The 26,159-nt window shown below is 35.6% G+C and overlaps 2 protein-coding genes across 3 annotated transcripts in view; both read right to left on the reverse strand.

The window, feature by feature from the left end:
- The window catches only part of LOC141458896 (terminal nucleotidyltransferase 5C), a 409,659-nt gene that overhangs the window by 50,781 nt on the left and 332,719 nt on the right, over positions 1–26,159 (reverse strand). The gene's annotated exons all lie outside the window — the stretch shown is intronic.
- On the reverse strand, positions 20,294–24,130 carry LOC141457706 (uncharacterized). The gene is made up of 2 exons (XM_074134917.1): positions 21,382–24,130; positions 20,294–21,303 (listed from the first exon to the last, which is right to left on the reverse strand). Exon 1 carries the CDS (start codon positions 24,128–24,130, stop codon positions 22,898–22,900), a length of 1,233 nt encoding a protein of 410 aa, XP_073991018.1. The 3' UTR covers positions 20,294–21,303; positions 21,382–22,897.

Raw genomic sequence — 26,159 nt, forward strand, 5'->3', positions numbered from 1 at the left:
TACAATTATGAATTTACTTTACAAAAGATCTAGATTTTTTTAAAATAATCCCTAATTCAACTTGTAAATATTATATTTAAATTAAATTAAACACGAAAACTAGACCTGATAATTTACACTTTTTTCGAGGTAAAATACTTAAAACTGTGCCGGAAGTAAATGTTTAAGGTTCACCTATTTAGGTAAAAGACCTCAAAATTGAATTTCGCTCGAGAAAAAGTTTCAATTAAAAGTGTTAAGATTTGAAACTTCACGGACTCGAGAATTAATAATTAAGCTATTACAGTTGGAGAAACAAGAAGCTAAAGCTATATTGGCATTATCGAGTTCAAATCACAGTCTTTGCTTTAGATTTTATTGAATGCGTTAATTTAAAAAATGTATAGTAATATACAAATGATATCCGTTTCCGTTCAAGATGACAGATCAAAATTCGACGTTGGGCTTGTATGAATAAAGTGCAATTACTTCATCTTATACTTATTCGACTGCAGCAAGGGATACCCTAAGCCATCCAAAGCCCTTCTGGGGTCCAAATAGCTTCATAAATGAAAATTTAAGCTTGTAAAGATCTTCCTGGTTTGGGTACCTGGGCACTCGGGTTACAGAGGCAATGAGGCGGCGGACCGCCTGGCCCGGGAGGGTTCAATGAGAGCGCTTATCGGGCCGGAGCCGTTCTGCGGTGTCTCAAGATGCCTCAGGAGTACATCCATTAAGTTATGGATGCAGGACCGACCAAGGGAATGGTGGGTCAAAACTCCAGGCCAGAGACAGGCGAAAAAGTTTATTCATAGCTACTCGCCCAAGCTAACTGCAGAATTACTCCAACTAGGCCGGGTGGCCATAAGGATAGCAGTTGGCATTCTCACTGGCCATTGTAGATTAAATAAGCACATGCATCGCATGGGCCTGGCAACGGATAGCCTGTGTAGGTTTTGTCAGGAAGAAGAGGAGACGGCACTGCATGTGGTATGTCAGTGCGAGGGGCTGGTCTGGCTAAGGTACCGCCTCTTTGGCAAAGAGAAGCTGGTGCCAACAAGCCTCAGCCAGGGCCCTCTCTCGGACCTATTAAGGCTTTTAAGGCAAGCAGAACTCGAGAGGGTGCTCTGATGGCAGGTGCTCTGATTGACCACCTGGGAGCCCCCCCCAATTCCACAGTTCGGTTAAGGACAGGATAGGGGGAGGGTCTCCAACTACGGGGGTGCCACAATAGATCCTTGGGGTGTCGCGGTGGCGTAGGCTGAATAGCCAATTCCCCCGGTAGAATCTATCTATCTATCTATCTAATATACAAATGATATCCGTTTCCGTTCAAGATGACAGATCAAAATTCGACGTTGGGCTTGTATGAATAAAGTGCAATTACTTCATCTTATACTTATTCGACTGCAGCAAGGGATACCCTAAGCCATCCAAAGCCCTTCTGGGGTCCAAATAGCTTCATGAATGAAAATTTAAGCTTGTAAAGCTTACTTTAACTTCACTCGTACAATCAAATATAAGAAAAAGTATGAAATAAGATAATCTATTTAGAATAAAGTCAACCGGAGATAGATTACGTCAATCGTTATCTTATCTTGTAAAAAGAAATGGGACGAGTTGGAGTCAATCTGATTCTCCTTGACCGTGTACACACCAATTATATCATATTAATGCTAATTTTGGCAACAAAATTTAGCTGATTATATTGAATAACTAATTAATTTTATTCTTTATTGACAATATTTTTGGCTTGTTCATCAATTAAAAACATATTTTAAATAAAGAAAATCACCCATTTTGTCGACGTATCTCTAATTATAATATTTTAAAAGATTTTTCTGTCTGAATTTATTTTAGAACAATCTATAATCATATTTACACATGTTTTCTGTGAGAACCAATCTTGACCGCAAAATAGAATTTACTACGAAAATAATAAGTATTAAATAGTTGCATTAAAATTTTAGTTAAAAATTGACTAAAAATTTGCAAATCGATATATCTTTATGGCAGTACTGAATTTCTCAGACTATAATTAAACGTTTATAACCAATTCAAGGCGAATTCTAAAGTTATATTCTAGTTTTGACTGGATATTTTAACCATTCTCTGAAGATTTTTTTTCTATAAAACAAAACATAGGGGCTTTAGAACAAGCTAAATTCCACTAAATAGTTGGTCCATTTAGTTAGTCCACTAAATAAAACCTCTAAGAAAACTAAAAAGCATTGACACAAGGTGATATAAGAAATAAAGGGGACGGTCTTACTTTATGATTGCATACTCTGAATGAAATCGTGCTGAAGTAGATTAAAAATAGAGAAATGCATAGATTTAAAGAAAAGTAGGGAATGAAATGGGAAATAAGGAAATATTGGTAGAACTGGGGAAAACTTGTGTACTAGTATTATATTTTAATTATTAGAGCTGAAAACAGCAAAACAAAGAATCTAAGAAACTTATCAATTGTAGATGGTATATTATATTTTAATTATTAGAGCTGAAAACAGCAAAACAAAGAATCTAAGAAACTTATCAATTGTAGATGGTATATTATATTTTAATTATTAGAGCTGAAAACAGCAAAACAAAGAATCTAAGAAACTTATCAATTGTAGATGGTATATTATATTTTAATTATTAGAGCTGAAAACAGCAAAACAAAGAATCTAAGAAACTTATCAATTGTAGGTAGCTCATTATATTTTAATTATTAGAGCTGAAATCAGCAAGACCAAGAATCTAAGAAACTTATCAATTGTAGATGGTATATTATATTTTAATTATTAGAGCTGAAAACAGCAAAACAAAGAATCTAAGAAACTTATCAATTGTAGATGGTATATTATATTTTAATTACTAGAGCTGAAAACAGCAAAACAAAGAATCTAAGAAACTTATCAATTGTAGATGGTATATTATATTTTAATTATTAGAGCTGAAAACAGCAAAACAAAGAATCTAAGAAACTTATCAATTGTAGGTAGCTCATTATATTTTAATTATTAGAGCTGAAATCAGCAAGACCAAGAATCTAAGAAACTTATCAATTGTAGATGGTATATTATATTTTAATTATTAGAGCTGAAAACAGCAAAACAAAGAATCTAAGAAACTTATCAATTGTAGATGGTATATTATATTTTAATTACTAGAGCTGAAAACAGCAAAACAAAGAATCTAAGAAACTTATCAATTGTAGATGGTATATTATATTTTAATTATTAGAGCTGAAAACAGCAAAACAAAGAATCTAAGAAACTTATCAATTGTAGGTAGCTCATTATATTTTAATTATTAGAGCTGAAATCAGCAAGACCAAGAATCTAAGAAACTTATCAATTGTAGATGGTATATTATATTTTAATTATTAGAGCTGAAAACAGCAAAACAAAGAATCTAAGAAACTTATCAATTGTAGATGGTATATTATATTTTAATTATTAGAGCTGAAAACAGCAAATTAAAGAATCTAAGAAACTTATCAATTGTAGATGGTATATTATATTTTAATTATTAGAGCTGAAAACAGCAAAACAAAGAATCTAAGAAACTTATCAATTGTAGATGGTATATTATATTTTAATTATTAGAGCTGAAAACAGCAAAACAAAGAATCTAAGAAACTTATCAATTGTAGGTAGCTCATTATATTTTAATTATTAGAGCTGAAATCAGCAAGACCAAGAATCTAAGAAACTTATCAATTGTAGATGGTATATTATATTTTAATTATTAGAGCTGAAAACAGCAAAACAAAGAATCTAAGAAACTTATCAATTGTAGGTAGCTCATTATATTTTAATTATTAGAGCTGAAATCAGCAAGACCAAGAATCTAAGAAACTTATCAATTGTAGATGGTATATTATATTTTAATTATTAGAGCTGAAAACAGCAAAACAAAGAATCTAAGAAACTTATCAATTGTAGATGGTATATTATATTTTAATTATTAGAGCTGAAAACAGCAAAACAAAGAATCTAAGAAACTTATCAATTGTAGGTAGCTCATTATATTTTAATTATTAGAGCTGAAATCAGCAAAACAAAGAATCTAAGAAACTTATCAATTGTAGATGGTATATTATATTTTAATTATTAGAGCTGAAAACAGCAAAACAAAGAATCTAAGAAACTTATCAATTGTAGATGGTATATTATATTTTAATTATTAGAGCTGAAAACAGCAAAACAAAGAATCTAAGAAACTTATCAATTGTAGGTAGCTCATTATATTTTAATTATTAGAGCTGAAATCAGCAAAACAAAGAATCTAAGAAACTTATCAATTGTAGATGGCACATTATATTTTAATTATTAGAGCTGAAAACAGCAAAACAAAGTATCTAAGAAACTTATCAATTGTAGATAGCTCATTATATTTAAATTATTAGAGCTGAAAACAGCAAAACAAAGTGTCTAAGAAACTTATCAATTGTAGATGGCACATTATATTTAAATTATTAGAGCTGAAAACAGCAAAACAAAGTATCTAAGAAACTTATCAATTGTAGATGGCACATTATATTTTAATTATTAGAGCGTGATTACGTAGTTCAACATGTTTGAACATGAACACCAGTATGTCCAAAGTGTATCATAGATTAACGAAACAATAAAATTTTGAAGAATAAACCGAACTTTTCTACCCTGGAATAAAGATTCTTCTTCAAGAACTAAGAGGTCATGACCCCAATTCCCTATTAGCCACTCAATCATACCAAGTCTTCCCTCAGTTTTCTCTCTCTCTCTCACCCCACTATTCTTAGTACCACATCCTACATCCAGAGTTCTGATCGATCTGTCTTTCTACAGGGGTGACGTTCGGATTCTCTTGGGTCCAGCTAGTCCCTATCCATCCGCATTAGATGGTGACTGGTCCATACGATTTTTAGCCTTTTTAGCCGCTATGACCTATGTTTTCCTAACTCTATTTTCCCAAATTCCAGTGTTTATACGCTATGTAGATACGCTACAAATTTTTCAAAATTTCCCTTCTAAAGCAAGCAACCTACTCTCAGCTCTTCTAGATTAAGTCCAGCTTTCCCTTTTCCATCACATTTCTCATCTCCAGCATGCTATATCCAGTTCTTCTTCAGTTTCTTCCTGTTTATCACTTATTCATATAAAGTTGGTATCCATACTACCACCACGATTTATGATATACATACATTTGTTTTGAAAATGATTTATTTCTTGTCAGCTGGACCGGGCCATTATTTTTGTACTTGTAAATATTGTTAGAGACCCAAGTCCCAAAATGAAGATCTGTTCTCATTACAATTCATTTAAAAGCAAACAAATCCTAACGATTACTATTGAAGCAACATAAGAAGATTAGACATAGGCACATATAAATCTACCTATTTCTTAAAAGGTTGTATAACTGAAGGCTGAATTGTAACGGAGTTTATTCGTAACACGATCTACCTAACGGAGGTAGTGTAAGGTCGTAGTGAGAATCGTCAAACCGTAAAAAAAAAAAGACATGAAATCTTTAGAGGGCGCCTTGTAAGAATACACTGACCTTCAAAATATCATCTTTCACACTCTTTCCGTTGACTGTGTTTGCCTTTCTAATTCTTCAAGTACCATCAGTGGCTCTATTGTATTCTATCGACCTTACTTTTCATTTAGTATAAAATCTCTTGTAAGTTTCGAAACAAACGAAAAACATTCCTTACTTTAACCACAAGTCTCTACTAAAGGAAAAGCTTTAATGAAACACCCTTATAAGGGAAATAAGCAAATCTTAACACTCTACTTGGCCATTAAATCGTCAGCTGAAGTACCCTAGAACTTGGCCACAAAAAAAAAATCCTCCAAACGAACGTGAAGTAGTCCAAAAGAACACAACGGCTTAAAAGACATTACCAAATATCTGTCAGTAAGTGGCTGCTGGGAAGAGATTTTCACTTCATTAAACTCTTAATTTTGTTAATGTAGGGGATTCCAGCTGGATGTCCAGAAGATTTCTAATTTTTGTTTTCGAACATTAGAAATACACTGGAAACGATGGAGATCCCGAGCTGACTACCGTTAGGCTAAGGGAATTCTTGGCCTGTCTGAAACGGCTATAGTTGGCTTCAGCAGGTCCCACATCCGCCAGTTGGTTCAGGTGTTGAGTGGACATGCGAATTTAGCGTACTATCTTTTCAAATGCGGCCTTACCCAGTCGCCAATCTGCGCTGGCTGTGGTGAGGCCAATGCGACTGTGCGGCACTTTGTAGAGGAGTGTCCCGTTTATTCTAAAACTAGATTCTTCCTCTTCGGGAGGTTAAATGTTTCCCTACCGGAGATTGTGGCATCTAGTAATCTTTACGAACTCTCTAGGGTTATTCAGTGCTCTGGGCGATTGAGTCGCTACTTGATTAGTTTACTGCAATCTTATCCGGCAATTTTTAGCCGGATTTGTTGGACTTGAAGCCACGGTGTCTCTTAAGATATGAGGGGTGGGCAAGGAACAATGGGCATTCTGGATTGCCTGTGGAGGGACCGGCCGTTAATTACAATCTAATCTAACATATTAATATCTCCATTTATTCTTTTCAGGACTTATCACCATAGATCCCCTGAAATCCTACAGGGTACTTGGATCCCAGTTTAAGAATCCAAGCCTCATTCAAACAAATCATTCGCAATTTGGTAAGCAATCCTTTGATGTGGTTAAACCAGTTATTTCTAGGTAGTACAACCAAAAAATAAAAATAATATATTTGGATTAGTTACGTGGTAATAATTTGAACTGGATAAATGGAAGGAATATATTGGAGATAAGGATTACTTAAAGAATGGCTAAATGAAGAAGATAAGGATGGGAAATAGTGTAATGTTGGCAAGGTCTCGGTGTTGAGTTGGAGAAGATGGAGAGATAAGGAGGGATGGCGGTAACACGGATTGTCACCAACTAATTAAACTCTCTGTCAGTGGTTTCCATTCACACAGCCGTTATTATCACCAAACTGGCGCGCTCTTCTCCCGCCATTATTATTATTAAAACTTATTTCCTGTGCAAATCTCCTTTTTCCCATCCTGCCGCTTATCTAAACTGGGCCGCTATTTAATTAGTTTAAACATCTGCTTATCTAGTCCTTCCAACGCTTCTCGCTTTTCTTTAATAAATATTATCATTACTTCTTCTATTTCTTTGTACTCTTTTGCACCAGGTATTTTGGTCACCTAACCAGCTGTTAGTTAACAATAGAGCAACCTCTTCAGATCGAAACTAGGAAGAACTGAAACAAGAAAAAAGTAACATTTTAAAGAGAACTAACCCCATGACTCCCCTACATTTTTCCATCCCTTCAACTTACTTTCTCTTTCTATTACTAATTCATTCATTCATTACTTACTTTCTTACTTCTTACTATTAATTTCTTCATTCTTACTTAATTGCTTACTTCTTATGTATTACTAATTCATTTTTACTTATTTTCTTACTTCTTACTATTACTTACTTCAGTCTTACTTACTTACTTACTTACTTCTTACAATTACTAAGTTCATTACTATGAACGAAAAACCATCCTTCCCACATCACCTTTCTACAGTTACAAAAATTCCTTTACCTCGACCAAATTCTAAGCTGGAATCCTAATACTTGACTAAAACGAACTGAGTTAAATAACAGATCATAAACTTTTGAAAAAAAAACTACTAGAAAAACGTTCGAAACTGACATTACGTAACAAAAGACAGCTGTACTATTGCTTCAATTTTGGGCACATGGAATAGAACCATTCTATTTTGGCACAGCCAAAACATTCGAACCTCTATCGCATCCAATACCTTCAATACCTTAAGCACCCTAGTCAATTCTCCTTGCTTCGCCTCTATCCACACTATTCTACCACACGAATCCTTTAGTCCAAGTCCTCTTAACTTACACCCTTACAACTAATCCTCCAGAAAGTTTAAAGCGTCGGTGACCTTGCCGTCGGTGTGACAGTCGTGAACCTCCGGCCGTCATAATGTCAGTAAGTGCATGTTAACTTTCAGCCAATCAGCGCAATCACTAATGGACCTATTGTAAGTCATCTGTTTTAATTGTTGCATTTATTTCTGTGCAGTTGTAAAAACTAATTAAAGATTAACAAAATAAATACATAGTTATATAAATGAAATAATAATAAGAAAAATTCAGTTTTTTGTCTTTATCTCCGGCACCATTCAGATCATTTTACATAAATATAGTTAGCATTGCAACTTTACTGAAATCCTATGCATTCATTTTCAAGTTAGTTGAGAATTACAAAATCTGGATGACATAGGATATGCGAACAAATGTTCCAATGATATATTTTGGTAGAACAAAAGTGTGATTAGTATACAATTCCATAAATATTCATGGTCGAGTTGCCATTAGACCGTACACTCGCTCTTATAGTCAGTGAAGGGCTTGTCCTTCAAATAGGTCACTTACTTTAATCTCTCTCTTAGTATTCATATTATGCATATATATGCAATAATTAATACAATACATTACTCGATGCAGCGGAAATACATTTTAACGAACTTTGTTATCTGCGAATCTAAAATGAACGAGTGCAATATCCACCACTATAATCTGGATAGTTGAAAATTTAATATTTTTTCATTAAATACATGTTTTTTGATAAATAATGTTGATTAGACTACGTCGTAATTAAGGACGTATTCAAGAACATGTTTTGCACGCTTCTGAAGACACAAATATCCATAATGGCGGCATTCGTCTAGTTAACAAAGGATATACACCCAGTTATAGTATTTTCCGAAGCAAAAATAAGTGCGAACCATAAATACCGGGAATAACCGAGATGGAACTCGAGGATACATCGAATAACTGGTTACGACTCGTAAGCCCATAGAAGGTTTTAGAGGTTCTATATTTTATAATCGGAGACAGAGAACACATATTTAGGTAAACCGAGGTAAATATGGTACAGTTCTGAAAGGTTGTGGCTGCTACTGCCTGTACCGAAGAGCTTTTAAAACAGAAGTTAACATTTACTGCTACAGAAGGCTATTAAATCTTCAGAATTTCTTAAGCAATCAGTGCCTATCTAGTTACTTTAGGTACCAGGCATGCAGATCCTGCGAGGAAGGAGAAAAGGAGAATTTAGCCCTGGTTAAATTATAGTAAACTATCATTGACCAGGAACTCCTCTGTTACGTATTGTAGAGTTGTGACAAAATCAGTTTTCACGTCCAGTGTTAACTCATACTAGGCAAAAGGAGTTCATTCGAGGTCTTTCCAAAACATTTGTGGCAATCCTGTTTAATAAATACAAAAGTTTATCTCCCCAACCAGAAACCCATTAAAATCAATTTTGTGTATTAAATTTAACACCAAAATACAATAATAGTCTTGCAAGGATACATATACTATACCATGTTCAGACTAAATTCTTTGGTAACTGTTTCGGAAATCAAAGAATTTTACAACAGATTTGAAACTCCAAAAATAATAAATATGATTAGGAACTACAATGAACTGAAATGACACGTAAGAGGATTGCTTAGATCAGTTTCCAGGTTAATATTTTCAACTGACACAAGTTTAGTGACCGTAAAAATTTGGAAAAAAGCCTTTTTTGTAGAGCGAAAATAATTGAAAAATCGATTTAGTAACAGACAATACAGACATTTCGATTGATCAAATTATCAATTTTTGTTTTTTAACTAGTTGAATCTTCTAGAGTAGCAACTAAACCAAATATCTGTATAAATTTACTGCAATTTAACTGTTTTTAAGTTTATGATCACCATTAAAAACCTGCATAAATTCATGCACACAACACAATAGAATTTCTAACTCTTTCTACTTTGTCTAAATCAAAGATTTCAAAAAAATCAACAAAAATTAACTCAAGGGTATTTTGGTGTAGATATAACAAACCCCAATCATTATGAGCCCTAAGTTAATTTTAAGTCAGAGCAAGAGGTAAAATAGTTATTGCAGAAATCTTGTTTGTCTCCAGTGTGGGTAAAATAAAAACTTTTGTGATTACTAGATACCGAATTGTACTTACAAGATTGTATACTAATTGTTATTACATTTCCCTAGTAAGAATGGCTATTACAGGTTATTGTTTTAATAAGAATGGTAAGTTTTATAAGAAAGGTCGTTAAAAAAAAGGTTAAAGGTGGAGGAACCTTTTGCTAATCAGGGCACACAATCTGCCCTTTCTCCGTATCTAAGTTCTGTTCGGCGTCCTGCAGCACATATACAGACTAATATTAAGGGCATCTCAGTTCCCTTACCAGCTGAGGGAGAAGAATTTAAAAAAAACTAATAACTGTTTCTTGCAAAAAAAAAAAATTATTTACCACTTTCCCCTCTAAAATCAATACTGTATCTCATTTTACTTGCACCAAGAGACTGAACCGAAGTTTTGACAGTATTTTTCTCAGTTATCTCGCAGCAGATTAGCAGTTCGTTAATAACCCAAACACTTCTTAAACTGCTCTCTACAATCGTATAAATACTAAAATCAAGTCAAACAAAAAAAGATAAGACATACAATACTTTGAAACCGGAAAAAATAACGTCATACTTCCTGTAGCGTTGATAGTTTCAAAATGCCGTTGATGAAATGGTATAATAACACTACAAGAAAGGGACTACATTGAATTACAATTAAGAAATGAATAATTATTGTTGAATAATTGATTTGTTATTAACTGTGTGTTATTTGTGATCACGAATACTTTCTGTAAGACGAATTCATGATTCAAATTTTGTTTTAACTCCGTCATCCAAATTTCAACAGTAATCAACTCTTTGTCTTTTTCTAGTTTAAAGTGTATGTGTACGAGGGTCGTTTGAAAAGTCCGTGCAAAAATAAAAACTACTTAATTTTTTGGGGTAAACCTTTTTTATTTTTCAAAATAGTCTCCTTTTAGGTTTATACACTTCGTCCAACGCTGCTCTAGTTTGTTGATCCCTTCCGAATAATAGGATTTGTCCAAGTCTGAAAAATAGCCATTCGTTTCTGCAATCACCTCCTCGTTTGAATAAAATCTTTTTCCCGCCAGCCATTTCTTCATATTGGGCAACAAATAGTAGTCCGAGGGAGCCAAGTCTGGAGAATAGGGGGGATGTGAAACGAGTTGGAACCCTATTTCCATTAATTTTGCGACCACAACTGCTGAGGTGTGAGCTGGTGCGTTGTCGTGATGGAAAAGGACTTTTTTGTGGGCCAATCGTGGGCGTTTTTCTTGCAGCTCGGTTTTCAAACGGTCCAATAACGATGAATAATATGCACCTGTTATAGTTTTACCCTTTTCCAGATAGTCGATGAGGATTATTCCTTGCGAATCCCAAAAGACAGTCGCCATAATCTTTCCGGCCGAAGGAACGGTCTTCGCCTTTTTTGGCGCAGATTACCCCTTGGTAACCCATTGTTTAGATTGTTCTTTGGTCTCAGGAGTGTAGTGATGTATCCATGTTTCATCCACAGTGACGAAACGACGCTTAAAGTCCTGCGGATTCTTCTGGAACAGCTGCAAACCGTCCTTGCAACACTTCACACGATTTCGTTTTTGGTCAAGCGTGAGCAATCGCGGCACCCAACTTGCGGATAGCTTTGTCATGTCCAAATGTTGATGCAAAATATTATGTACCCGTTCATTGGAGATGCCCACAGCACTAGCAATCTCACGCACCTTTACTCTTCTGTCATCCATCACCATATCATGGATGTTATCAATGATTTCTGGAGTAGTAACCTCAACAGGGCGTCCAGAACGTTCAGCGTCACTTGTGCCCATATGGCCACTCCGAAAATTTTGAAACCACTTATAAACTGTTCTAATCGAAGGTGCAGAGTCACCATAATGTTTATCAAGCTTCTCTTTAGTCTCCTGAGGCGTTTTGCCTTTCATAAAGTAGTGTTTAATCAACACACGAAATTCTTTTTCCTCAATTTTTTGAAAATCACTCGACTTCCTCGATTCAAACGAATGCCAAACACAAAGAAATAGACCAATCTGGCTGAAACTTGGTGTGTGTTCTTCCAAGAGATGCTACTAACTAAACATAACCTCGATACGCGCCAGTGGTGCTATCTCTCTGACTTTTCAAACGACCCTCGTATGTGATTACTCAGAATAAAGTGCATAATAAATTGTTGTTCATTCCTTTTTGATGACTGATTCATAGTTTCAACAGGATGAAAAAATAATTGCCATTTCAGTTTTTCAGCCATGATACAATAAAAATAAATCAGAAGAATAATTGGGAATAGACTTAAAATAAAATGCCTATTTAATTACGAAGATGTAATGTACAATTTTAATATTGGTATAACAAAAAAATTATTATGAATGAACTGGCCAGCATAAGGGTCTGTGACATCTAATAAATTCTAAAAAATATTAATGAAAATTAATGCAGTAAAATTACTTAAATAATATCAATGAAGTATTAATGAAATGATGGGTACTTGCTGATTTGTGTACCTTTTGGCGTTTAATCAACCCTTATACTTAACTTTTTAAACCGTAAGTTTTTGCTATTTAATTTATACACTTATCTCATTTACTTATTGTAAAGTAAAGTAAAGTAAGGTAATCGCCTAACTTCCAACTGCTATTTACTAGGTGTCTTGGACGGAGGCGACTAGCAAACGTACTTTACTATTTCTCAATTAACCATTAAATAAAATCCAAGGCCAAGACCGGGAATCGAACTCAAGTACCACAATGCAATATTAGCTTTGCAGGTCTCGCCTCTTAACCCGCTCGGCTACCGTGGCGCCTAATTTTAAATTATATCGGACGATTGAATTAGAAATTGTTTACAATAAAAACCTTTATACACTTATATTAAAAATTTTACAGACCACATTCCTAGGTACTAGGTTTTATTGTATCAACTTTAGAAAGAAATTATGCGATTAAACTATATGCCTCGAAAATAGTGATTCTTCAAGCAAAACATAATCTGGTCGAACAGTTTTCATGGATAGTTGGTATAGTTAATAATTTTAGTTCCTTTTGGGCGCCTGCAATCATAATTTATTAAATTATACCGGTGGAAGTATCTACTTTTAAGGAAACAATCTTGCAGAAAACCCGGCATAAAGAACGTTTTAAGTAATATTAGAGAGGTTTTTATTTTGTTTAGGTTATACAGCTGAAAAGGCGACTCTATTGATCTTTACAAGAACGTTTATAAATATTACAGGTACACAATTTTTGGATAAAAAGGCAAATAAAATGAAAAATTTGTAGTAGGTACTTTCTGATTTCGGTAACTTTTAGAACGTGGTTTGTTCGAACAAGAGAAGCTGATAGAAATCTTTAGATAAAGTGGCTGAATTATTTTACTGAACTAAATATATGAAATAACCGTGAGTTTAGTTTCAGTCACTAGATATTAAAAATACAGCTTCACTCTATGGTAACATTACAAAGTTGAAGAAGTGGTTCCAACCATTGAACAAAATTTAAATTGGCATTCTGTTCACACTGGATGACAGTTATATTTTTAAAAAGCAGTATTACAACAAGCACTTGCGAAAATGGGGAAAGGAATGCATAGATTTAGACAGAGATATTTATAGAAGGGAGATGGAGGATGTAGAGTGAAAACAGACGAAGTAATATCTCGTCCTCGAGGAGGACGTCTACAGTTTGCAGTCGAGCTTTATAATATAGTGGATGAAGCAAGCGACGGGGCGAAGAGGCGGCAGCGCGTGACGGAGAATGCACGGTCTGGGGTAACCGGGGCTATGACGCAAGGAACCACGGCCACAGCAATCTTCCTGTCCGGGAGTGAGTACTTTGGTCATTGGCATACACTAACCAGACGTACTGACGCATGCGCGCTTCTCTTTCTCTCTGTGTGAATTTGGTGTGAAGTTCACCTCATTAAGTCACCATTAAAATGAAACTATTTCCACTAAAACTGTCTTGGTTACTCCACAACTACCGCTCGGCTATATTGGCTAACTACAGAACTAACTAAAACGGTTCCGCTGGTTAGTAGCCCGACACAACTACTTTGACACTCCGTGCCAGACTAAATTATATATGCGCTTATTTCGTTTTGTTTCAAAATTCCAGTTAATAAACTGAATAGTCCATCTGGATTAACAAATAACTCTAGAGTGACTATCTCAAGCGATGATCCTGCTAAGTCAGAATATCAAAAAAAAAAGAGTAAAACTTTTTTTAGAATTTTATAATTTTCTATAGAATCCTGGGCAAAGAAGTGGCGGATTAAAAATGAGCCCACAGAAATGCCAGCATGCCACGTTTACTCTCTGGCGGGGCTCCTGTCCACCTGACCTCTTCAACGGCAATCCTCTTCCTTGCACAGATCTGGTGCGCTAACTTGGGCTCTACACATACAAACGACTCACGTGGAACCCACACACTAGACTTAAAAGACAAGCAATGACGAAACGTGCGAAACTGCTCTACAGACTTCTTGGACGACGCTCCAAATTACCCATTGAACTCAAACGCTTAATATACAGTACTATCCTCAAACCTATGTGGACTTAAGGACTAGAGCTGTGGGGTTCAGCCAAACCAACAAACATACGGACAGACAAAACTCCTCTGACAGATAGCTGACGCTCCTTTCTACGGTGGCTTACATCACTCTTCACAATGACTTCAACATTCCCTTCATAGACCAACTCGCCAAGACTGAATACTTGCTCCAATTCTCTAGTTCTATCTCTCGCCTCCTCTGACATCCCTAACAATCCTCCTCGCCGACTGAATCGCCAGTGGCCCCGCGACTTCCTTGCAGGCTGAAGACCTAAACGTCATCCTTCTCCTATAGAGAGTGCTACCACTGGGTAGTTTCTCTCCTCCTGCTCTCCTCACGCATCCATTTATCCTTCATTCTTCCTATTTACTTACTGTATATATGTATGTACAGATTGTAAATAACGAAATAAATTTAAAAAATAAAAATAATAATTTCCAATAAAAATCATGTTATATAATGTGTCTTAATAAGGCGCCACTGTAGCCGAGCGGTTAGAGGCGAGACCAGTAAAGTTAATTTATATTGTAGTACTGGGTTCGATTCCAGGTCTTAGGCCTTGGATTTTATTTAATGGTTAATAAAAGAAATTTACAGTAAAGTATGTTTGCTAGTCGCCTCCGTCCACGACACCTAATTTGGTAGTTGGGCGTTAAGCCTCGCCTGAAAAAATAGGCGATTACTTTACTTTAATGTGCTTTCATAAATGAAACTTCAACCTTTAAGAATAATACCAAAGGCTGACCCTTTTCCCAACCTCTAGCACTCGCGCAGTTCGACATTCTAGGGGGTGATTAAAGTCATAAAGGCCCGAAAGCGAGTCTTCCGGCTACCTCTGAAAGTACTGTATATATGTATGTACAGATTGTAAATAACGAAATAAATTTAAAAAATAAAAATAATAATTTCCAATAAAAATCATGTTATATAATGTGTCTTAATAAGGCGCCACTGTAGCCGAGCGGTTAGAGGCGAGACCAGTAAAGTTAATTTATATTGTAGTACTGGGTTCGATTCCAGGTCTTAGGCCTTGGATTTTATTTAATGGTTAATAAAAGAAATTTACAGTAAAGTATGTTTGCTAGTCGCCTCCGTCCACGACACCTAATTTGGTAGTTGGGCGTTAAGCCTCGCCTGAAAAAATAGGCGATTACTTTACTTTAATGTGCTTTCATAAATGAAACTTCAACCTTTAAGAATAATACCAAAGGCTGACCCTTTTCCCAACCTCTAGCACTCGCGCAGTTCGACATTCTAGGGGGTGATTAAAGTCATAAAGGCCCGAAAGCGAGTCTTCCGGCTACCTCTGAAAGTGGACGGGGAAACGAGTCTTTTCATTCCGAACTAAAAAAAAAATGCATCAATTCAATTTAAATGCTCTATTTCAGACTAGAGCCCAGTCAGAAAGCTGTCCATCAATTCCAGACAAGCGTGTTACTGAGGTCTTGTTGTATTGGTATGTAATTTTGTTTGTGAGTTGTGAAAAAGTCAAATTAACTTATTCATGTGTTATAACTAGATGAAAAATTTGAAAAAAGTTCTAATTAAATTACTAAATTATTTGTGCACGTCAGGGAACTTGAATTTAAAAGCAAATGAAAATTCAACCAATACTCTTTCTCTCGCTGCAAAAAAAAAGGGAAAGTTATAATCCATGATCTCGTTTTGAGAAATTTACGTAATTTAAAAAAAAAAAAAAGTTTCGTAGGTTTATTTATCAGGATATAGAAAAAGTTTATTTAGATTTTAAAGCGGTGGAACTTTTTGTAAAATTTTAATTTAGCACAGAATGGTTTTTTCCCTGTGCAAATGAGGTACATTGGAGTATAGAACTGCGCATGTGCAAGATGCTCAGAGAAAAGTCAGTCTTAGTTATAATGTGCTTTTAGGCTTATCATTATGGTTTAATTTAATTTAAAGTAATAATTGATTCATAAAATTTATTAACGTAAACTGAGGTCGACTCTCAGATCACAATTGTGACTTTGATCAATTCAGATACACACCATTTTTTTGTGTGTTTATTCTAGGTTAGAAGGTATCTAAGGCAGATCTAAAAATGGGACAGTGAGGGGAGAAGCTGAGAATTTCATACAAGTATTTAGATCAGATTTGGGGTAGTTGCAGAGACGAAGTTTCTGTGTAATATAGAAGGACATGGCGCACTAATATCTACTCTAACAACCACTTAGACTTAGAGTGAGTAGTTATTCTAGTGGTAGTTAGTAAGTTTGATGTAGTTTACTAACAGGGGCAGTTCGGCAGGGTGGCCAATCAACAGGGGAAACTTTATATTGTTCCCCACTGCCAGCTTAATATGGTCTCCATCTCCAACTATATAATCCCCCCCGTTATCCATAATACTTCTATCTTAATCCAAAGTTAATACATATGTTTTACTAAGGCATTACCCATAAAGCAACAAAATTTTCATTTTACATTTGATCAAGTTTCAATTATATGATGAAAGATCAAATCCTAATTTCATTTTAAACAAAATTTAAATAAGTTTAAAGGCATTTTAGCTTTTCTTTTGGTAAGAAAAAGTATTGCACTTTTCGTCAAATTTTCTAATTCGAAATTTCATTGGAAATTGAAAAACAAAAAAAAAAAAGGTTCAAAAAAGGAAATGGCCAGAGAGTGGGAAACAATTACTCAGGAAATTGAAGGAAGTTAAAATATTGTATTTCGATTGGTTCCCACGCCTGCAGACACAACTGTAACTTAGCGATCAATATATTTCCGTTCTTAAAAGTATCACATTCTAAAATAGATTTTTCCACTTTTTTAGAGATTGTCTCTAAATCGGCTGCTCCAACGGTTTTGTTTCAGCCTAGTACTGTCACTGAATCATGGAGTATTCAACGTTTATTTGAAACGTTTCCAGGTGAGTACGAAGTAAAGATCCTACCAGGAGAAGATGTAGGATACGTTAACCTCTAGAGCAGAGGTTGCCAAAGTGGTCTATATAGACCCCCAGCGGTCTATTTAACAAAAGTAGGGGGTCGATCTGAGCCAGGGGGTCGAAGGAAAAACAATTTCGAACCCAGTATAGGGAACCTTACACAGAAACACCAGGCACACCCATCTCATTAATTAAGAAGCAATACTGTAGTTAGTTTACTTATTTATAATTACTTATTATTTAATCTTACGGACTGGAGCTGTGGGGTTCAGCCAAACCTACAAAAATACGGACAGTTCAGACATTTCAGTCAAAACTCCTCCGACAGATAGTTGATGCTCCTTTCTACGGTGACTAACCTCACTCTTCACAACGACCTCAACATCCCCATTTGTAAAACAACTAGCCAAGACGAAATATCAAAAATTCCATACTGCTCTCTCTACTTGCTCAAATCTTCTTGTACTGTCTCTCGCCTCCTCTGACAATCCTCCTCACCGACTGAATCGCCAGTGGCCCCGCGACTTCCTTGCAGTCTGAAGACCTAAAGATCATTATATCCCGTAGAGAGTGCTACCACTAGGTAGTTCTCCTCCTGCTCTTCACGTACCAATTAATCTTAGTACTTCCTGATTTACTTATTGTATATATGAATATACAGATTGTAGATAACTTAATAAATTATAAAAAAATTATTATTTAATAAATATTAAGGTATTTAAATTTCAACATTAAGATATTTTTCATAAAACTATTGTTACACAATGTTCTCCAACTTCTTATCTTGGCAATTCTCATCTCCTAACCAGGCGTAATTTCTTTATCCAAGCGATCTAATCTATAATACTTTATTAAATTACTTTAATAAATGTTTCAAAATTATAAAATAAATGTACAAACACAGTACCTAATAGATAGTTTAATTTTAATTAACTGAAAATTGCTTTTATGGGGGTCAATGGAGATGCCGAAAAATTATTTAGGGGTCTATGATCAAAAAAGTTTGGCGACCCCTGCTCTAGAGTATACTTGGTTATAATGTACTGTTTATTGGTCCTTTGTCTAATAAACTGTAAAGGAAGGATATATTTTTAGCTAATATGTTGCGAGAATGATGTACCTAAGAAGTAATAAAGAATTAAGCTGAATAAAGAGGAGTAAGGCTAATATTTTAAAATTAAGGCTAAAAGCTAATACAAAGTACAAGAAGCAATCATACAGCCACACAACAGAGCAAAATCCGCTCTTAAGTATAGAGTGAGAAATGGAGCTGTTGGATTATCAATTTACTTTTCTGAACTGCAGTAGAATTGCAATGCACTTCAGATTTCTTTGCTCTCCCAATACTTAATTGACTACCATAAGTGAAGGCTAAGGCTTAATCGATAAATTCTTGCGCAACGATAAGATAAACATTCAGTTTTGAGAAAATAATATAAATTAATAAATAATAATTTATAAACATTGTTAAAAATATAAAGAAAAATTAGGATGCTAAATCTAATTTATTATTATCACTATTCTAATGAAAGTCTAACAGTTTCATCACTATTCTCCCTATTGTTTCTGACAAAGTTTAATGTAGAATGCGTTCACGGTTGTATAAAGTAAAATAGTACCACATATATTGCAAGAGAAAACTTGTATAATACCTCTGTGTTCTATACGAACATTGCGGTTCTATAATCATTATTACAAGTTTTCTATTCACTAGATTTCCACAACTTTTCTAACTGCCATACCCAACATCTTTTGTAAATATTCTCTCTATTCATCTTGCACATATGTATATATCTATACATCTATTTCAGCTGTTTCAATTAAAGAGCATCGCAAAAACAAAAAATTTACCGTTGTTGATAAAACTGGAAAATAATTATTTTACCCTGAACTCGACATGAGTAGAGAGGATTTGGCGGTTCTGGCACACCTAAAATACAAAATGGCGGCCATCCCCTCCCCTCCCACCCCCCTCCCCCACCCCTACCCCCACCCCTCCTTATTGACCAATCATCGATTTCGACGAGGGTTTAAGCCACGCCCCCTACCCCCACCCCACCTTATTGACCAATCATCGAACTCGACGAGGGCTTTAGGCCACGCCCCTTCCCCCACTCCACCCTTTTAATCGACCAATCAGCGAATTCGATGACACCCCTTTTACCCCCACTCCTTCCCCCACCCTTATTAATTGACCAATCAGCGAATTCGACGACACCTCATTACCCCCACCCTAGCCCTACTCCTATCACATGACACCTACCTTTACCCCCTCCACTCCCACCACCCCTAGGTCGTCGTATTCGTTGGCCTCCTAAGCTCCTCCTACAAGATGGCGTCTCTTCTAACAGCTGTAGTACACAAGATGGCGGACCTCGTACCATCTGATGACCACAAGATGGCGGACCTCATACCTCCACCCCCCTCGCCCATTGATAGACAGGAGGGGATTTTTTTTTTTTAATTATTTTTACTTACCTGGGATTCGATCCTACAACCTTCGTACTGGTAGACACGTCATCTGCACCAGTCGGCCACAGTGGTAGTCTCGCTTACTCTAGTTTTGAATGTTCTCTTATGTTTTAACTTGGAATTATTTTTTAAAAAATCTAACCCCCCTCACCAAGAATTTTTTTTTTATTTAAATTACCCCCACTATCACAAAAATATTGAAAAATAAAAATGGATAACCTCACTTTAGGTAATAGAAAAAACTATTTACTTACCCCCTCCACCTGGACTGCTTCCGCTGCTGATGACGCGACCTACACTCACTGAAAACTAAACCCGAACTGACACTTGGACTGCGATACTAGCATTAACCCCCCACCACAATTACGTCACACTCTAACTAGCCAATAGAATTGCATCTTTTTTTCCAAATGATTACCTCTCTGGACAGGTCTCTGTAGCAAGCCACCCCCTTTCCCTTCCACATCTTTTATCATACCTGTTAATTTATATATATGCCAACATAGCTGAACATGCTCCAACAAGTCTGGACATGTAGCCAGCTGTTTGAACAGGCAAGTAAAAATAATGATGACTCATACCATTGTCATATCCTCAACGAGCACAAACATGCTCCAACAAGTCTGGACATGTAGCCAGCTGCCTCTTTCGCTTTAACCGTTTTTTTTTTTTTGTTATTATGAAGTTAAAAGTAAATTGAACTTTGAACTTTCATATATCTTATTATTATTTCCGTTTACCAACTATACAAACCTGTATGAACATATCATCGGTGTAGTCTCAATATGTGTGATTACCTGAACATGCTCCAACAAGTCTGGACATGTAGCCAGCTGCCTCATTCGCTTTAACCGTTTTTTTTTTTTGTTATGTGTGATTACCTGAACATGCTCCAACAAGTCCGGACATGTAGCCAGCTGCCTCATTCGCTTTAACCGTTTTTTGTTATTATGAAGTTAAAAGTAAATTGAACTTTGAACTTATTAATAAAATATAAATAAGTTTTAATTAACTTTTCTTTATTTATAAGTGTATAAAGTAAAAATAAGAATGAACAAACATTAATTAAAACATTTTATTTTTATTTAAAGGAAGTATACAAGTAAAATAATAACATTTATTTCACAGTATAAATTTTATTTAAATTCTATGTCATATCTTCCATTATTAAAGCCTTTGTACATTATTAACAGTTTTTTCTTTGATTGTTGGTAATCTTCCACCATTTCATCAGTTATCACTGCCGCAAATCTGCGTGGAAGGAAGATCCTCGTTGGGTAGTCCATTGTCGGGCCAATATAATGTAAATGGGCAACGATGGCATCTCCAAATTTAGTGTTGATTCTTTCGAATTGCTTCACTTCGTATGAGTATCCGGTTCTTAGATCTGATAATTTGCCAATGCCCACAGACCTTGTATTCACATCATTCAAAAAGCTTGCCAACTTAGACATCTAAAAGAAGAATATTATATGAAAGTATCACATCATTATCAATATATTGTTTCTTTAAAAAAAAGTATTATTACTTACCTTTGAAGTATGAAGTTAACCTCTCGAGCTGTGGGCAACGAATGACGAATTACCTTACAAGCTTCACTACTCTACCGTTACGGATGTCCCCCCCCCCACTCTATGACGTCACTTATAGTTAGCCAATAGAATTGCGTGCTTGTCTTCCCTCTCTCTCTCTTGCAAGTGTCTCTCTCTCTCTCTCTAAGGTGAATCATACCTCCCACCTTTGATGCAGGACTCAACCTGTCCGTTAACTTTATATATGTTTCTTAGAAAAAAAACAATATTTTTGAAACTGAACTTTGCCCTTATTAGCTTTTATTGCTTTATAAATAATAAAACTTTGAATGTTTTGGAGACTTAAAAACTTACTTTTTAAAAAATGTTAACACGCTTGCACAACATGTTTGAACAGGCAAGGAAAAATAATGATGACTCATACCATTGTCATATCCTCAACGAGCACAAGCTGCAGCTTAGTTTTTTCTTTTTTTTTTTAACTAAATAAATTTTGTATATGCGCCCCTCTTAGTTCGGCTTCCGCCTTAAGCTTCCTCACCACGTCAAGGTGGAGGTCATCGAGGAAGATTGTTTTTTTGTTTTATTTTTTTTAAATAATTTTATAATAATAAAAGGAATAATTGAAAAAATAAAGCAATAATTTAATTTAATACATATATTGAAATAAAACTTAAAAAGATACATATCTACAGAAAAATATAAAAACTTAAAAATCAACTTCAAATACAAATAAAATATTTAATTTCTAATTAGTACAATAAAGTGAAATAAATAAGAAATGTTTTGCTATCGAATCAGTTTATTTTAATGGTTGTTGGAATTTTATCTGCCTTGCATCAATCGCATTCATACATTGTACAGAATCTGCACAAATCCATTCATGGTTTACGGGGATTTTACACCCCGCCAGTGACCAACATTCAGGTTTGTGTGCAACTCAATGCATTCGCCAGTGACCACATTCGTTCTTCAAGGCAAAAATATTTCCGTCTCATTCCAACCAAATTTACTGTTGAGCCAGCAATTGATGGCTTTAATTCGATATTGCGTACATTTCTCTTTACAAGTATTGTGTATAATACACTGATTTCCTGCTGTTTCTAATGAATCAAGTTTTGGACAGTCATAATCTTCTAAATTAATTACACAACAACTGTACAGATTTTGCAAAAGAAATCTTTTCTTTTCATAACCCTTAACAAACACAAATTTATAATTACAATCAATAAACTTGAAAATATCTCTAATCATTTCATATTCAATATCCCCGTCATTCCATTTAATTTTATGATAATAATTTTCTAACCAATAATTGGTTCTTCTACTTTTTTCACATTGTTTATGTTGGGCAGGTGGCTTGAATATCCAGTGTCTGACTGATTGAAAATTATAGTCTAATAGAGAAAGCTCTTTAACAATATAACCTCCTACACTGTCTACAAAGCACTGGAAGTCAGCTATCAGCACGCCTGTTTGAGCCATACTGAACACTGAACTAGCTCTTCAAGCCTTCTTATACCATACGACGTACAATACCTGTCAAAGGATTATATTCTACCACCCTGTCGTGAATAATAAGACAATAGGCAGTGGTGTTGGGCGGGAACATTTCTTTTGATTCAAATTCCAATCTAACATCTACCGGGCCACATTTGATAGATTCACACTGTTTAGAACAATCTATTACAATTAAGGGTGTTTTCTCTTTAAAATTTTGTAAAGAACTTAGAGGATACATTTGTTCTCCATAATATGACATTTGAAAGGAAGCATACATATGATATAGAATGGCAAAACGGTTAGAGGAAAAATCTACATTCAAATCACCGTATGGGAAAGCTTTACAATTAAGATAAAGTTTTACATTTGAAATAGAACAGTGGTCAAAGTGGCTAGCGTTGCTTTCCACATTATTAGCACGTCCGGTTTGAAAAGCTAGAATGATATATCGGGGCTTTTCCATTTGACTAGAAGTCTTTACTGACCAGATTTGCCTCTGAGTGGCCGGCAACAAAGGGTAATCATAGAGTTCCCAACTTCTAAAACTTAGAGCAAATACCTTAGCAGATTTAAGATGACGCATAAGAGCCAATCTCTGATGTTCGTTGACTGTTACATAGGGCAGCATCCAGCAAAGCTTCACCATTTCAATTTTACACCTCTCCACCGCTTGTTCTTCATTCAATCTGTTGAATTTATAGGCATTTCCATCTTGTCTGCTTCTAACAAGTATCAATTCTTGTTTAACATTAATCACAATTTTCTGGTAATCTTCACAAAATCCCAGCAGCGATGATAGCGGAATGCATAAATTAAAACATCCTTCCGCTGAAGTGATGTTGAGAGCATCGCTTTGAGGATAGCACCAGCCCCAGTTTGTAATATACTGGCAGCCAGCCTTAAGCGAAACCAACCCTTTAAGTGTACAAGCTATTCCTGGGTTTTTTACTCGATCTATTTCAACTCCTCTTAGTTCGTATCTTATTTCATCAAATAGAAATGCAAAAGCATTATTGGTCAATTTGGTTGAGACAGGAACTGCAGAGCCGTCTTCCTTTAAAAACTTGCCTTCCAAGTAGAGCAAACTTTGACTGGGTAGCGTATATAGATCTTGATGTTGTACACTAATGCGTATTTCATCGCCTGGCAGTAGTTTTGAAGAAGCATATGGGTGATGGGAATGCAATTCTATGCACTCGATTGAATTGTCAAACTGACATTTCTCTTCCAAATCTAAGACTTCCATGATGACGATAGAACGTAGTAACCTGCAGACTGAAGAAATCGAATACTACTGTTGGTCAGCGATGTTCGCTCGGCAACTGTTCTCACTGGAATGATGCTCTTTTTCTCCGCAACTGTCCTTTTATCGCCTCTTCTAAAGTCTAACCCCATCTCCGTCTAGTGATCAAATGGCCAACTTCAGTTGTGAGCCTCTCTTTTATAAGACATCCAGCAGGAAGAGTAGACAAAGCTGACCGCAGTTGTTAGTGCCAACTTTCTGATACTGCTTCCTGTTCCATGAAATTCGACTTCCCTTTACATATCGGACAAATTCAGCAGGGGGATTGGCACCACTGCTATCGAAGAATTGAACATATTCTCCTCTCTTCTTGTAACAAACCCAGTGAGTACCACTGCCAACACTGCTATCCAAATTAAAAATGGCTCGTTCATTTTTCCAAGGTTTCTTTGGGAATTCATCAATCATGAATACTCCTCTGAAATGAGGAATTTTATTTGATTTCGCCAACTTAATTAGATCAAAATTACTTAACCGCAGGCGAGGTAGCGTATCCAGCATTCGTTTAGCTTTTCCACTCAATTTTGAAGATTTGCCACCCATCCGTCTAGGAGTGGGGATGATTCTCTTCTTTTTCTTCTTATCTTTAGCACGTCTCATGATAAACTAAATCGTTGTTACTTTTTTCTGGCTTTATATATGAACATTTTTAACATTCTCCCAACTGTTGTGTGAATTATCTAAGCCCAACCATTTCACCAAAATTCTATCACCTTTCCGTTTAATAACCTTCTCCACTAGGTAACTGTCGGGATGTTTGGCCAGCTGCAGTTCCTCTTGATAGAAACCTCCAGCAATCATTTGCCCCTTATAATCTTTCAGATGATAGGTGATCGGTATGGTATTTTTCACTTCAGCAACTTTAAATATTTCTGTAGACCATGAAGGGCAGTAGCCTTTAGCAAATTGAGCTTTATATTTGGATATGCGTACATGATCACCAGCTTTGAACTTGGGAATGCTGGCATTTTTCAAAGTTTTCTTCGCATATACTTCACGTAACAGCTGTTCTTCTATTTCTTTTCCCCGTACTGAAGCCGGCGTCATTTTGATAGTTCTGTGTTTAGTGTTATTATATTTGTTCACTAACGATTTAATGCCGGTTAGCCATTCGTACGATCCTTGGAGACTAAATTTTTTCCACATTGCCGCTTTCAGAGTACGATTGAATCTCTCCACTATTGAAGCTTTTAAGTTACTATAGGTAGAGTAGTGATTTATACCGTTCACGTTCATCAGCTTGCCAAATATCTTGTTGTAAAACTCTTTTCCATTATCCGTTTGCAAATTGTTTGGCTTCCGATCGGCTAATACTTTCTCGAATGCTTGACTCACTTCCAGGGCTGACTTATTCTTCAGAGGGATCGCCCATGCATATTTGGAGAAACAATCAATCACGGTCAACAGATATTTATGACCTTTATTGAATCTAGCGTAGGGTATTAGTTCCACCAGGTCGGCTTGCCATAGGTCATCTAAGCCCTTTAGAAGAACTGCTCTTCTCTTGAACACTCTTCTTGCTGGTCTATGCAACTCGTTTACAATCTGTTCCTTAACAGAGGCCATGATGAAATGAAGCTTGCTCATGACCACACTACGCTATTATACCTCCATCTCTCAGCTGGGCTTCAATACTTTTTATTTCCGCGCTGGCATTGTTGGTGCCAAGTAACCTTCTTAATCGATCTACAAGCATGTTAGGATCTACATATCCGGCACCTCTTTTTGTTGAAAACAATTTTGAAATCACATTCTTGTATTTCATGTTTGTGTTCAGAACTTTAATTGGTCCGGAAGGGCTGTGCCCTTCTCTATGAGCGTTCGTCTGTTGCAGTATGCTCTTATAATTGATATAATCCGTCTTTTTCACCATAGACAAGTTTGGATTTGTCAAGAATAATAACTCGAAAAGACCTGGCGTGCCGAAATAGGTATTATCACCAACGGATAGAATATCTTTGCTGATGGAGAC

The sequence above is a fragment of the Rhodnius prolixus genome, unplaced genomic scaffold (assembly GCF_049639745.1).
Source record: "Rhodnius prolixus isolate KJV_2025 unplaced genomic scaffold, Rpr scaffold_5, whole genome shotgun sequence".
NCBI classification, from domain to species: Eukaryota; Metazoa; Arthropoda; class Insecta; order Hemiptera; family Reduviidae; genus Rhodnius; species Rhodnius prolixus.